General features: G+C 34.5%; 2 protein-coding genes across 2 annotated transcripts; both read left to right on the plus strand.

Annotated features, from left to right (window-relative positions):
- Window positions 1-5,851: 5,851 nt before the first annotated feature.
- LOC145013922 (uncharacterized) lies at window positions 5,852-7,499 on the plus strand. The gene is made up of 4 exons (XM_078972274.1): window positions 5,852-5,991; window positions 6,445-6,514; window positions 6,605-7,175; window positions 7,296-7,499. The coding sequence occupies exons 2-3, from the start codon at window positions 6,466-6,468 to the stop codon at window positions 7,159-7,161; spliced, it is 606 nt and encodes a 201-aa protein (XP_078828400.1). The 5' UTR covers window positions 5,852-5,991; window positions 6,445-6,465; the 3' UTR covers window positions 7,162-7,175; window positions 7,296-7,499.
- Window positions 7,500-9,588: 2,089 nt separating this feature from the next.
- Window positions 9,589-11,131, plus strand: LOC145016179 (uncharacterized). Its single transcript, XM_078974574.1, has 5 exons — window positions 9,589-9,730; window positions 9,848-10,023; window positions 10,101-10,330; window positions 10,649-10,840; window positions 10,951-11,131. Exons 1-5 carry the CDS (start codon window positions 9,589-9,591, stop codon window positions 11,129-11,131), a joined length of 921 nt encoding a protein of 306 aa, XP_078830700.1.
- Window positions 11,132-14,249: the final 3,118 nt, after the last annotated feature.

Genomic DNA, 14,249 nt, shown 5'->3' on the forward strand with positions numbered 1-14,249 from the left:
TTCAAGGGTTTAATCTTTTAATAAATTAAACTTTTAATTCAATTAATTTAAACCATTTTATGGATTTATTAAATATACTTTAATTAATCATTTAATTAAATTATTAATATTATCCATAAGGATGTATTTTAAACTTTTCAAAATATTAGAGTTATATTTTAAATTTTCACAATTAATAATTAATTAATTAAATTAAAAATATAAACCAATCATGAATTTAAGATAAGGATATCAAATTACATGGATAATTATTTAGCTTTAATTGATTAAAACATTATCTAAGGTAATTATCCTAATCAACTCATGAGGTAAGCCAAAAATCCGATTTTGTGGATCCGACGGTCCAACACGCCATGTAAGACAATCACTACGCCGTGTTGGGTCAAAATTTGCAAGTAAACACGTCATGTTAGAAGAGCACCACAACGTGTTTGATGAACAATATGACAATTTTGTTTTCTCCTCCTTTCTCAAGTTCAACAATTGTATTAATTCAATAAAAAACTAAACCTACACTCTGATACCACCACTGATGAGAATTATGCAAAACATATAAATCTTATGTGTGCATGCAACCCTAAATAATTGATCTATGTTTTCTCTAATTAAACATACAACTTGAACAACAAAATAGAAAACTCTAGGATACCTAGTATATTTTCAATTTATACTAATTAGGGTTAGGAGAAACATACCTTAGTAGTTATTGTATAAATAAAAAATAAACCTTCTTGAATGAATCTTGGAAGCAAGTGTCACAAGTGTCGCGCCTCTAATGCCTTACACCCAAACCCTAACAACCACAGAGCTTAAATAGATATAGGGGAGCGAGGTGGAAAAAATCAGAATTCCTCTAAGGAATCAATGCTTGGACAAAATCAAACCCCATTGTGGTTTATATAGGTGATAAAGAAGGTATTGGATAAGGCAAGTATCTCCAAGTTAACTCCAATCCTTTAACTTCCTCTCTAAGGCATCTAAGGCACCCTTAATGCTCAATGAAACCCTAGAAAGTTTCTATATTTCATTCCTCTTATTTATGGGAGGTTCTAGAATTGTCAAATGCTCAACTATTGAACATTGTCACCTTTATTCCTCCTACTTTTAATTGATCTAAATAATCCCAAAATTAAATCAAATTAATTTCTGATTAATTATTAATTAAATAATATTATTTCCAATTAATATATTATTTTCATAATATATTGTAACGCCCGTAGATCTGGGCTAGTCAATTAGAGACGTTAAGCGTCAAAAATTACTTTTTGATGGAAGATTATTTTGAAGAAATAATCTTAACTAAGTTATAGTATATGTTACAAGGATTCCGTACATATAAAGAACGCCAAAATCCGAGTTATAACGACGAAGTTATGACCTGTCGAAGTTTCGCGACAAAACCGGCACGACGTTGAATGACGTAAAAAGTGAATTTACGTTAGAGTGATATTTAGCCTTAGAAATATAAATGAAAGTCGTAGAGTTCGTTAAACCATGAGCGTGCATAAAAAGAACGCCCAAATCTGACTTCGTATGAGGAAGTTATGATTTTTCGAAGTTTTGACTTAGCGGTATGCAGCCCGAATACTCGATCTGAGACCGAGCGGTTATTTTAGCAGAAACAATCTAAATGAGAATTGAGGATCTCATTAATTGTAGTAAAACAATAAAAAGATAGGCGAAAACGGACGTCGGATGAAGAAGTTATGATTTTATAACGGAGTCTTCTTGTCCCGGCCTACTAAAAATAAATAATAAAAATAAAGTCAAAATTAGCCGACAGAGTCTAAACGAACCTTGTAGAGTGTAGTCTCACCTACGCGGGGATATAAAGAACGTCGAAAACGGAGTTCGTATGAGGAAGATCTGAGTTTTTGAATTTTATTAAATATTTTCGATATTTAATTTAAATATAAATTTGATATTATCCGGAAGGGGGGGGGGGAGTTAGCGTTCTTATCCCCATTACGCCCAACGTAATTTAGAATTATGCCCAGCGTAATTCGTGTTCCAGCCCCCTATAAAAGGGTGTCGAGGGCAACCGACTTCTTTGCTCATTTCTTCCATTTTTCTTGCGTTTTTGCATCGTTTTTTGTGCAAGAAATATCCTGAAGCCCTGGTATCATTCCCGAGCCCCGAAGCAAGCCTCGAGGCCCGAAGATCCCAAGAAGTGCAATTCCCGAGCCGAAGCTCTGCCCGCGAGGAGCCCGGTTTTTGTGAAGATCTTTCAGATCTACCGAAGAATACTACTTCTTACTAGTCGTAGTGCTGTCCAATCATCTTCTAATCAAGTGAGTGTGTGGTTACTTTCTTCTAACGCATAATTATGAAGTATTTTATATGAAATACGTGTAATATGTTTAATTTTGTTGTTATGTGTGTGAATGTATAATCACTTTCTTCTATCTCATAGATCTGATTTATTCTCTATGAAATACGTGTTATGTGGGTGTGCCTCATTTGTTACGTGGAATAGGTATTGAATGAGAATGCTATACAGGTTTTAAACTATGTATAAAAATATATATTTTTATCTACTAATATGTTGGGTAGAACATGGGTATATAGTTGATGTGTGATAAATAGATGAGAGACCCCGATGTTGTTGTTGTTGATCTAGTTATTCATTGGAGTGTGGATTAGACCAAGAGGTTAGTTTTAGATCCGAGAGTATGGATCAGGTAAAGAGATAAAACTTGTTATTAGTCCGGGAGTATGGATTAATACTAAGTTAATTGTCCCTTGTCCGGGAGTATGGATTGGGCACAATTATTGATCCGGGAGTATGGATCAGATCAGGATTAGGGTATAGTTAATTGTCCTTATTCCGGGAGTATGGATTGGGTACAATTATTGATCCGGGAGTATGGATTAGATCAGGAGGTTAGTTTTAGATCTGTGAGTATGGATCAGGTAGTTTTAGATCCGTGAGTATGGATCAGGTGAAAAAAGTTAGTTTTAGATGCGTGAGTATGGATCGGTGAAGAGGATAGTTTTAGATCCGTGATTAGGGATCAGGTAAAGAGGAAAATTTTAGATACGAGAGTTTAGATCGTGTCGTTGTGAGGATCGACGGGGTGGGATAAGAGTTGCCTTTATATGGTGAAATTGTACAAGTTTGAATGTTCTATATTTATAAATATATGATATAACATTGTGGGATGAAAACCGTATATGCTCACCAGGCTCCCAAGCCTGACCCACTCAGTTTTCTTTGTATCACAGGTATCGATACGAAGACATATTTAACAGAGAGATTTAAAGGAGATATAAATCATTAGTGTAATTGAATGTAAGTTCTGTTTATGCTTATATGTCTGTATCGGAACATGACATCCCGATGTTTTATTATTAAATGAAAATACATTCTCTTTGAGAAATGTTTTGATAAGTTATTATCATATCTTGTTTCGGGAACAAATTCCGCAACCGTTTTCTTTAAAAGATTACTCTGATTTTATAAAACAAAACATAAACAAATCGGTCTTTTCTGGCCGTGAAAATGGGGATGTCACATATATTAACAAATCATTTATTTTGATTTCTAATTAATTTATTAACAACTTCCTTCAATCCTCTAAAATACCCTCAAAATGGTCTTCAAAATCTCAAGAACACACAAGAGAAATTAAGGCTTGAATATAGGGTTTAAAGAGTAAGGAGGTTGATCAAGATGAGGGTTACAAGTCCATATGGTTGTTTATATAGTGGCAAGCCCTAAAATTAGGGTTTTCATTAATCATCGCCTACGCCCCGTTGATCTGTATGCCCTGTGTACGCGTCCGGATTCCCGATCCTTCCTCACACGAGTACGCTAAGCGTCCCACAAGGTACGTCCCGCGTACCTTCGCACAAGCACGTTAAGCGTACTCTAATGTAAGCCCAACGTATCACTCAGGGACTAGAATGTGACTATTTAAATAGTGCAAGGTCTAAAGAGAACATACCAGAATCCAGGTGTTACACCTTAATTGGTGAATCTTAAGTTTAGGACTTGTCTGTTTAGAAAATTATATGGGATTTTGACTTAAGGTTTTTTGGTAATTTGTTAGTGTGAGGAGTTCGGGTCTACAACTCTTGTGGTGTTTCTTTGTTTGTAGTTTGAGATGAGTTTCTCTCTCACTGTTCCCGAGGTTCGAAGGCACCAATGCCGACCGTCTGATAATGTATAACATATGGTATTTAGGATGTGGTATGCAATAGTTGGTAGATCTGTATGATTATTGTTTTACTGGTTATTATGTCATATTTGATTATTTGTATATATTGACATATAGGATTGGGTTGAGACAGTCCTGCTTTGTGTTGTAGTCCAAGATACTTGGGGGCGGTCTGAATAGGCTGTAGGCCCTGCGAGGCAGTCCAGTTATGCCGAAAGCCCGATAGAGTGGCCCAAATAGGATGTAGGTTCATGTTCGCATGCTTGTATTATTATGTTTGTGTGTGTTATACTAGGGGAACTCACTAAGCTTTTGCTTATAATTTCAATGTTTGTTTCAGGTACTTCTGAGGATCGGGGTAAGGCGAAGGCATGACCGTACAAATCCTCCAGTGTTTTGTTATGATGGATTTTTATGATGTTTGATTTGGATGCATTGTATCTGACACACATGATTTTGGGATGACTTACTCTTATTCACTATGGTTTTACCTAATTAAAAATGAAATTTTGTACCATGATTTTTGGGATGTCATAAGTTGGTATCATAACCATGGTTTGATAGAAATAGATGAGCATTCGTGTGAGGTCAGACTCAAACTAAGGATCTACTGAAGTTTTCAGGAAAAAAAATCGATCAAAAGGAGGATGCGATGTGTAAGATCAGTCAGAGCAATAATGTGTTCCCAAGATACCCACACATGTATTTGTATTGAGTTTATGTTAGAGTTGCATTTTAGTTAGTAGGCTAAGGATCTTCGTGAATGATATGTTGGAACTGCTTGGATTTGATGAATTTGATGCTTGGTAGCCTTGGAAGATTATTTGCTTGCTTGTGAAACTGACATTATTACTGTAGTAGTTAGTGTAAACATCATAGCTATGCATGATTAAGATTTCATAGCCTAAGAATGTATAATGTAGCCTTATTTTATGTACTTATTTGATGAAGGGATTAGGGTAGTGTAGCATGTTAAAAGTATAAAGAACAAGAGATCTAAATAAGATATGTTTAGCTCGATTATAAGTCTAAGGAGTACAAGACTGAACGAGTACAAGATATGATGTATGACTCAAAGTTCGTTAATGATGTGGACGAAAATTTAGAAAAATGAGACAATGTGTTTTAAGAGTTGCATAGTCTTTTACTCTGTGCACAACAATTAATGAAGGCTAAGGCAGAACATCGTTGATGAGAAATCCACTTTGAAGTAGGCAATTATGTTTTTTCTTAAGTTAAGACCATATTCGCTGGTTATTGTCTTATGATTCGTCAATGGTAGATAGCTTTACAACGATATCAAATATATGGACAGCATAAATTAAGCACACAAGCATATTACCGGTAAATCTTTTGAATTGGTTACCATGCTTCGAGTAAAATTTGACTTTAATTGTATAAAATACCAAAAAAAAAAAAAAAAACCTTTGAAACCAAAGACAAGTTAGTTGATTACTAGAAGATTAACCCTTTTACTTATTAGCAAAAAAGAAGAAGAAATCAGTTGGGTTTTTGTGAGACTTGATCCTAACTTCCGTAGACATATTCGGAAGTGTTTGGCTTATCTTTTGATATGCCAAAAGGATTTTTGGAAAAAGTTACAAAAATTCCAAAAATTCCAAGACTTCTCCAGTTTTCCTTATATCAAAATACCACGAGTAGCTTTTAAAATATTTTTACTAAATATCTTTTCAACCCCGAGTATCAACCCTAAGCAAAAAGAATCTCACACCGGAGGGTTTGATTAAACGAAAAGGTCGTTCCCAAAGGATAGTATTACAGTCATAGCACGAGAATCTTGAATCGATCGGTACTATACGTCCACTTGTTCGTGAGTATTCTACTTCCATGAAACCTTAATTTAATCTGTCGATTGTTAGTATTGAATGGCAGCGATCGATTTGTTCGCTTAAATCCCGTCTATATGCATTTTTCCGGTTTTAATTTCTATTTCAATGGCTATAATGTTCATCCGCGGTGTATGATGGCGTGATGAGACGTTAATGGAGTTTAGTTTAGGTAGATTAGCCTAAAATTATTGAACGAATGTAAAATTAAAACTAATCCTTCTCGTTAGGGTTTTGAAATCGCGTGATGGTTGTTTGTTTTAGATCTTGTAACTTGTATCAATGAATTGTTTTATGATTTTTTATGGTAAAATAGAAACCGGTTTGGACATTTTGTTACGTTTTTTTCGCTGATTTTTGATGGTAATTGGAATTTGAAGCACCATGAATGCCTGAAATCTCTGTTTTTGACATTGTCTACATTGATTATTCTACAGACAAAGTGTAGTGTAGGGGAGATGGCAATGGTTGCCAGTGAAGACGCAATTTCCAGTGATCACTTTGATGGTATGGTATTGGTATTGATGTTACATATGTTTGTATGTTGTTTGATATCCATTTTGACGAAAGGAATGCTTTTCTTCTTCTTTGGTGAAGGGAACAACAAAAATCAGGTTTTCCAAACTAATAATGAGCGAGTGAAACTTGGAGTAAGGAGGAAGAGACGTCAAGTTGTAATGTCAAGGTTAGGGAAGCCATTTGCACTCATGAGAACATCACGAATTAAAAAGGATGTGATTCCTGTTGGAAAAGAAGTTGGTGGCTACAAGAAGGCTCAGAAGCAGCAACATAATCATTGGGATGTAAAGAAAAGGAGTCAGGGAAAGAAATCAATAGCACAAGTCAGGGAATCTGAATCTGATAACAAGGACCTTGTGGAACCATTTGTTTCAAAGACAGTCTCATCTGAAGATGAAGAAGATTCAGAAGATGATTTTTGTGGTATGCGAAGCCGGCGTGAGGCATGGTTCAAATTAGACTTGTCCTTGCTGGTGACAGATGAATCTGAATCTGATACTGAAACACATACTAAGAAGCGGGGTTCAAATATAATAAGAGGTCCTACTCCTTCCATACATGGAATTGAATATCTAGGGGGTAATCCTTTTCCTCCTCTTCATCCGGATTATTTTGCGGAACCGGAGATGCGTTAATTTTGGTCGGACAAGTGAGTTGATGTCACTTTTTTTTTATTATGATGATGATGATGTGTTTGTTTGTTGATGCATATGTTTTTAGTTGCAACAAATGTAAACTAACCCATAATCCTTTTTGATCAATCATGTAGGTTTTATATGATCCACCTCCAAGCTTCTTGATGTGTAAACCAGGAGAGGAATATAAGATGTTGATGCTACCTTTGGTCAAAACTACTGTTGACCATCACCTTAAAAAAAACTAACTCATTTCGTTTGCTTTGGTTTATTTTGGTTTGAAAAATGTCTATAGTTTCTTTACTTCTCCTCAAAGTATGTTGCTCTTTTTGTGGTTACTCCTACTAAATTTTTTTCCTTGCTATTTTTGGTCAAATATGTAGACTTATCCTCATATTGTGAGAGAATTATGTTGTTGGGTGTTTAATAGACCTTATGTTGCAGTATGAGGGGTTAAATTGCGAATTTAACATTTTTTCCATAAAAACATCATCGACATCATTTGTTGATAGCCGAATGAAATGAACAGTACAACTTCGTAGATCGTACCTACTTTGGTAGGGTTTACGGATGTAAAAACCGCTATCATATCTTGACAACTTTTCTTTAACAGAAAAATTACAAATTTAGCCAAAAACACTAATTACTTTGCAAATTAAGCCAAAAGAATCAAAGTTGCAAAAATAGCCATTGAAATCGTGGATCGGAATGTTTCATATGTTATTTGTCCATCCCATCTGCGAATGTACAAGTGGTTAAATTGCTTTTATGAAGATCTAAGTGATAAACTTCATATGTTTAACATATTTTTAGATTTATGAAGTAAACAACACATAATCACCAAATAAATCATGAAAAACACACATAGTCATGCATATATACAGTGATCTACACACAAAACTTGTATTCTCCCTCAAAACTTAATAAAAACCGAAAACAGGGGGTATGAAGCTTACCTTGGTGATGGATCAGTTTTGATGAGGAAGAATGGAGTGAGTTTTCAACCTTAGCTAGCTCCTTTGAAGAGATTTGTGGAGTTTTGGTGTTCTAGGGTCACAAACCCAAAAATAAAGTGGTTTTAGGGAAAGATATTAGCATAAGATGGAGTTAAACAACTTAAGTGTGAAGTAAACTTACCAAGTTATGATCATTAAAGAGAGCTTCTTGAAAGCACACACACCATCCACGAAAATTAAAGGAAAGAATGAGGGAGTTTCTTTGAGTTTGAGAGAGAATAAGCTAAGAGTTTGAGTTTGGAAATGAAAAGTGAATAGGTTACAAACGTGCTTTAGTCACTTGTACATTTGCATTTTTTTTGGTATATATATAAGCAAGATGTAGACTAAAATTGCAGATGGACAGTGTTCATCTGTGATTTCCTCCATTTCATCTGCGATTTTATGGTTTATTTATTTATTTATTTATTTTTATTTTTTTACTATAAAATCAATGAGTTTGACTACGAAATAACTTTATTATATATAAACTTTTGTAGGAAATCATAGATGGGTTTTTATTAAAGATTTTGAACATCAAAGGGATAGAAACAGGAAGCTGAAACAATATAAAAAAAATAAAAAAATACATAATAATATTATAATATTTACATAAGAAACATGATTTACATGAAGTAAAAAACATGAAGAAAGAAAAAAGAAGAAACGGATGGAATACCTATTTTATTGAACTTGTTTATTAGCAGAAGATAGAATAGAAATAGCAAGCAGTACTGAGGTTTTTCGAAGAAGTACTTGATGGTGCAGGATTGGTTAAGGACTGGTTAAGGAAGTTGCAACAGGGCATTGGGATGTGGGTGACACAAACGATGAGGAAGAGAATGGCGACGATGATGACGACGAGGATGGGGATGTCGATGACGATGAGGATGACCATCAGAAGCCTCATTTTTTTTTTTTTTTTTATAAAGGGTAATGAGATTCAGGTAGATATGGGTGAGAAAAAAGGTGCAGGTGAGTTTTTCGAAGAAGACATATGTGACAATGAAGATGTTTATCCCGAATTGCCAAACATTTTCAATGATAAGCTCAGTTGTAAGGAGCATGAACCTATTTTAGGTATGAGGTTTGAGATTCCTAAGCAATTGAAACACATTCTTTGTAACTATGCTGTTGCGAATGGTTATCAAATATGTTTTGTTAAGAATGATACTAGACGATTACTTGTCAAATGCTGTGATGGAAAATGTACTTTTAGGCTTTGGGGGTTCTTGGATGAGTGAAGATAAGTCTTTCCAGATAAAGTCTCTTATCGGTGAGCATAATTGTGCAAAAAATTTTCAAATTCGGATCAATTGTGACTTACAAATGGATAGGGACCCACTTTAAGCACAAATTTTATAACAATCAGAAGATGAGTGTCTGATTGCTTAGAGAGGAGGTAAAAACCGCTTTTGGGATTAATGTGAGTATGAGTCAGTGTAGGAGAGCCAAGAAGTATGAATTGAGAACAATAGCTAAAAATTATGCAAGATTATGGTCATATGGTGAGGAGATTAGAAGATCAAATCCTAGACCCACAGTTAAAATTTGTGTTGATTCAATGCTTGATGGTAAGAATTATTTTAGCAAAATATAGATATGTTTTGCTTTAGTAAAAGAGGGATGGAGGGGAGGATGTAGGAGGATCATTAACCTGGATGGGTGTTTTTTGAAAAGTGTTTGTCAAGGGGAGTTGCTTTGTGCTGTGGGTAGAGATGCTAACAATGAAATATTCCCGATTGATTGGGTAGTTGTTTTTGTGGAAAACAAAGAGAATTGGAAATGGTTCATAGAAACGCTTTCAGAAGATTTGCAATGCTGGAATGATGGGCATGGTTTGGTTCTAATTTCGAATCAACACAAGGTATGGTTCAAAACTAGTGCATGTTCTAAATTTAGTAATTGCTATTCTAATTTCAAACATTAATGTGACTTATGTAGGGTTTGATTGAGGCAGTAAAGGAAGTATTTCCTACAACTGAACATATGCAGTGTGCTAGACATATCTATGCGATTTTTAGAAAGAGATTTAGTGGATCCAAGTTTGAAAATATGTTTTGGAAAGCGAGCAAGGCAACAACTGAATCACAATTTAATGTAGTTATGAAAGAGATTGGAAAATTAAATCTGGAAGCAGTTGTGCATCTTATGGATAAAGATCCAAAGACTTGGTCTTTGGCTTTTTTCAGAGTTCATAATTCTTGTGAGTCAGTAGAGAATGGTTTTTCAGAGAGTTTTAATAGTATGATTTTGGATGCCCGGAAGAAACCAATAATAAGCATGTTAGAGGATATTCGTATATATGTGATGCAAAGGATGGTGACTATGAAACAAACCAGATAAGGATGGAATCATTATTCTGTTTGTCCAAATATCAGAATACGGTTGAATATGCTCCAGACTGAGCAATGGTTGTACATTTATCCAATTACATTAGTACCTTACTCTTCACATCTCATGATATTTGCAGTTTTCATCTATATATATAGGCATTGGCAGGTCATTTCTTGTGGGGGGATGAAGTTTGAGGAAAGGAAAATGGACGAGGTGTTTACTGTTAATGTTGAAAAAAAGGAATGCAGCTGCAGGCTATGGCAACTTAATGGATATGGCTGCGTACACTCAGTTGCCACCGTAGCCTACTTAAATATCACACCTGATGGTCCATATGTAGATCCAATGTACTTGGTTGCATTATACCATAATACTTACAAAATCCAATCCATGGGATGAATGGAAAAAATATGTGGCCTTCTACTTACTTGATACCCCCTTTGTCTCCATTGAAAAGATGTATGCCAGGCAGGCCAACCATAAAGAGAAGAATAGATGCTTCTGAACGGATGGGAAAACATACCGTCTCCAAGGCAGGGAAGAAAGTGTCTTGTAGCATATGCAAGGAGAAAGGACACAACAAGGCTAATTGTAGTAAAGGTGTAGGGACATCTAAACAAAATGGAACGAAGAAATAAAAAACTATACCTATGCAGGAGTCTGTAAACGTTGCCATAGGGGTTGGGGATGATGAGGTAATGGTAGATGCTAGTGATGTTTTGGAGAGGACAGGTGAGGAAGAGTGGATGGTGGGAATCAATGGACGAGATGAAGGGGTGAAGGTCAATGCCCGTATTCATCAAGTTAAGCATGTTAAACCACCTAACAAACGAAAGAAGTCAGAAATAATCATTAAAATGAAGCTTGCAAAAAATGTGGGAGGTGAAGGTAGCAGTGTTGCAACGACCATGGAGTTGGATTAAATAATTGTTTGTTATTTATAGTGAATGTGTGTTGAAATAAACAAATGATCTTTGTATGTTCTTTTATGGTGTACTATGTTTTTTGTTGTGTGGTAAGTTGTTATATGGTATGTTTTTGTTGTCCCGTGCCACGAATATGTCAGGGTATTATGGGCGTTTTAGTCATTACAAAGTAAATTACTTGTTTTTTTGTTTTTTTATATGAATTTTTTTGTTGGTTGTAAGATGGTTGTTAATTTTCCAGACGAATTCTTGATACAAGTTAAAAATTTATGTGCAGTTTCTGCTTGACTACTTTGTTCTGTTATTTGACTCTGAAACCTGTAAATCCATTGATCTGCTAAAAAACTTTCAGATGCAGATATGATTCTTGATTCAAAGAGTTGGTGACTACGAAAATAAAGGAAGGCATTTTGAGGACACATCTAGTTAAACAAATTTAAGATGATACTAACATTAATTCATTGATTAAATTTATACCTTGTTACTTGACATTCCAAACACCTGGCTTTTGTTTTGGAAAATGTTATGTGTTTGATTGTTTTGTACAAAGTTTAAAAAGGTTTATGTAATGTTTAAGGTCACTGTAAAATAACTAGTATTTCTAGTTTGACATTCCCAATTTAGACCCCATTTGAAATTTCTTTATATTTCACAAGATTTTCTACAACAGAAAATTTGAGATATATCCAAGCATTCGATAAATAAAAATGTTTCGATAAAAGAAAATAATCACAAGGGATTTCTTAAGCAATCATCAAACATAAGCAAAGCATAAATACTAAGTCAACTTAACGAGGGAAAAATGGAAAATGGATAGAAGTGAGAAGAAAATAAAAGAAATTAATGTTTTCGAGTTTCATTAAATGAAAGAATTGGAAGGATCATTTTTCCTTCATAATTTTACTTCCAATTTGCAAGGATTTTGATACAAAATATTAAAATGTTTAATTTTTCTTTCGGTTCTCTCCAACTCGCGAACACAAAATACAAATTTGCTTTCCTTTCTTTTCTCTTCCTTTCTATCCCTTTCTTTTCTAAAACTCCGGAACTTGGCGTACATGTTAGTGTATCTCTAGTCTCCCAAGTTAATTTGCGTCTCTAACCGCAAGTGTCTCTAACTTCGCTACCCAAGACACACATAAAAATACTACATTAGACTAAAAGGTTTGATGATAGACATGTTTTAGGATTCTATAAACATCATATGTATAAGCATCATATGAAAAAAAACATCAATATGGAATCACAAGATCTAACATCAAAGTCACATATAACATCACTAATACATCAAACATCAATGACACATAAACATTTATAATGAGTTTACATCAAAGAAACATATCATTATCACATACTCGTTGCAACATCAAAGAACATCATGTAAGTGTATGCCTATTCTTCCTACCCTAAGGCATCTCCCAACTCATTTATCATTTATCCCAAGTTCATTGTTGGTACATTTTCATCTGGGAAGGGATACATCTTAATGAATTCACAAAGGAATCCATACATAGGAGGAGTACATCGAGCGAAATATGTACACTAAACCCCATGCATAGGAAACCATACGACACCTACATATAGCTAACTCTCTAGTATCCACTACGTCACACCCCCAACAAGCGACATAATCGCTAGGTAGTGAGATTGTTGAAGGGAAATTACATCTAATACTTAACCTAGAGGTATTGAAATTTGACAGTACATAACACTCCTCAATAGTAGGCACACTTATGAAAGTATTATACTATACTAAGTAGGCTGCCATTCCATGACTACGACCTTCCAGCTCTTAATTCCCTAAGAATGCATGTGATTTGAAAGAATGTCAACGTAGTGTTGGTGAGTTCACAGGTTTAAAGTATTTTAAATTATACATACTTTTAATCAAAAGTAGGATTTCAGTGTATATAAGTGGTTTCCTAGCTTTATATATAAATGAATTTAGTACACTCTCAATGTTACAATGAGTCCATATGCCCCTCCCGACGCTTCATTGACGTTGTAAATGATAGACAATTATCACCCCGTGTGAATTAACCGTCAAGTTTCTAGCTAGCAACTACAAGTAAGGGTGTCACCCCGTATAAATCTATACATAATTCCCCCGCTCATAAAGATTAACAATTATAGGTCAGGGGTCTTCTAAGTATTGTACTTAGGTAATGAATATATCTCATGTAAACCATTGAGTGAAATGTTATAAAAGTTTTGTAAGCCCTTGCTTATACACAAAAGTTTCCAGGAAAATTTTTGTTAACATATATCTACTGTATAAGTTTTGTAAGCTTAAGTTCGACAATATTTGAAATAAATAAAAGTTAATAGCAGTTTAACATGTATTCTCCCCCGAAAATTGTAAACGTAATAAAAAGGGTCGTGAAACCCAATTTGGTGTTAGTGTGGCTTTAATAATGATTTAGGAGCAAAATCTAGAAATAATCGGAAAGATAGTTAAAGAGCGCTTCACATGTTGGATGAATAGTGCTTGTTGGAGATGAATAGTCACTCGTTGAAGTATTGGCCGGAAAAAGTAATCGGTGTCGGATTTTGGCCAGAAAAGGGGTGGCGACGGTTGCCGGAGGTGGCTGCCGAAGTTGTGTTAGGATTCGAAAATTATATTGTGTCTAGTTGTATGCGTTGTTCACAATTTGGTTGTAATGTTTAGTGTCTTTTCTTAATTCTGAAATGTGTTATGATTTTGGAATGTATTTAATCTTAGGTTTGCAGTTCTAAACGTTATGACTTTGGAATGTATTTAATATATATATATATATATATATATATATATATATATATATATATATATATATATATATATATATATATA

The sequence above is a fragment of the Lactuca saligna genome, chromosome 9, assembly GCF_052625555.1.
Source record: "Lactuca saligna cultivar CGN05327 chromosome 9, ASM5262555v1, whole genome shotgun sequence".
In the NCBI taxonomy this organism is placed as follows: Eukaryota; Viridiplantae; Streptophyta; class Magnoliopsida; order Asterales; family Asteraceae; genus Lactuca; species Lactuca saligna.

Coding starts and splice junctions, on each gene's coding strand:
- LOC145013922 (XM_078972274.1), top strand. CDS start 6,466: ATGGCAATGGTTGCCAGTGAAGACGCAATTTCCAGTGATCACTTTGAT. Junction 6,515..6,604: donor TTCCAGTGATCACTTTGATG/GTATGGTATTGG, acceptor TCTTTGGTGAAG/GGAACAACAAAAATCAGGTT.
- LOC145016179 (XM_078974574.1), top strand. CDS start 9,589: ATGAGTCAGTGTAGGAGAGCCAAGAAGTATGAATTGAGAACAATAGCT. Junction 9,731..9,847: donor TGTTGATTCAATGCTTGATG/GTAAGAATTATT, acceptor GTGTTTGTCAAG/GGGAGTTGCTTTGTGCTGTG. Junction 10,841..10,950: donor GGTCCATATGTAGATCCAAT/GTACTTGGTTGC, acceptor TCCATTGAAAAG/ATGTATGCCAGGCAGGCCAA.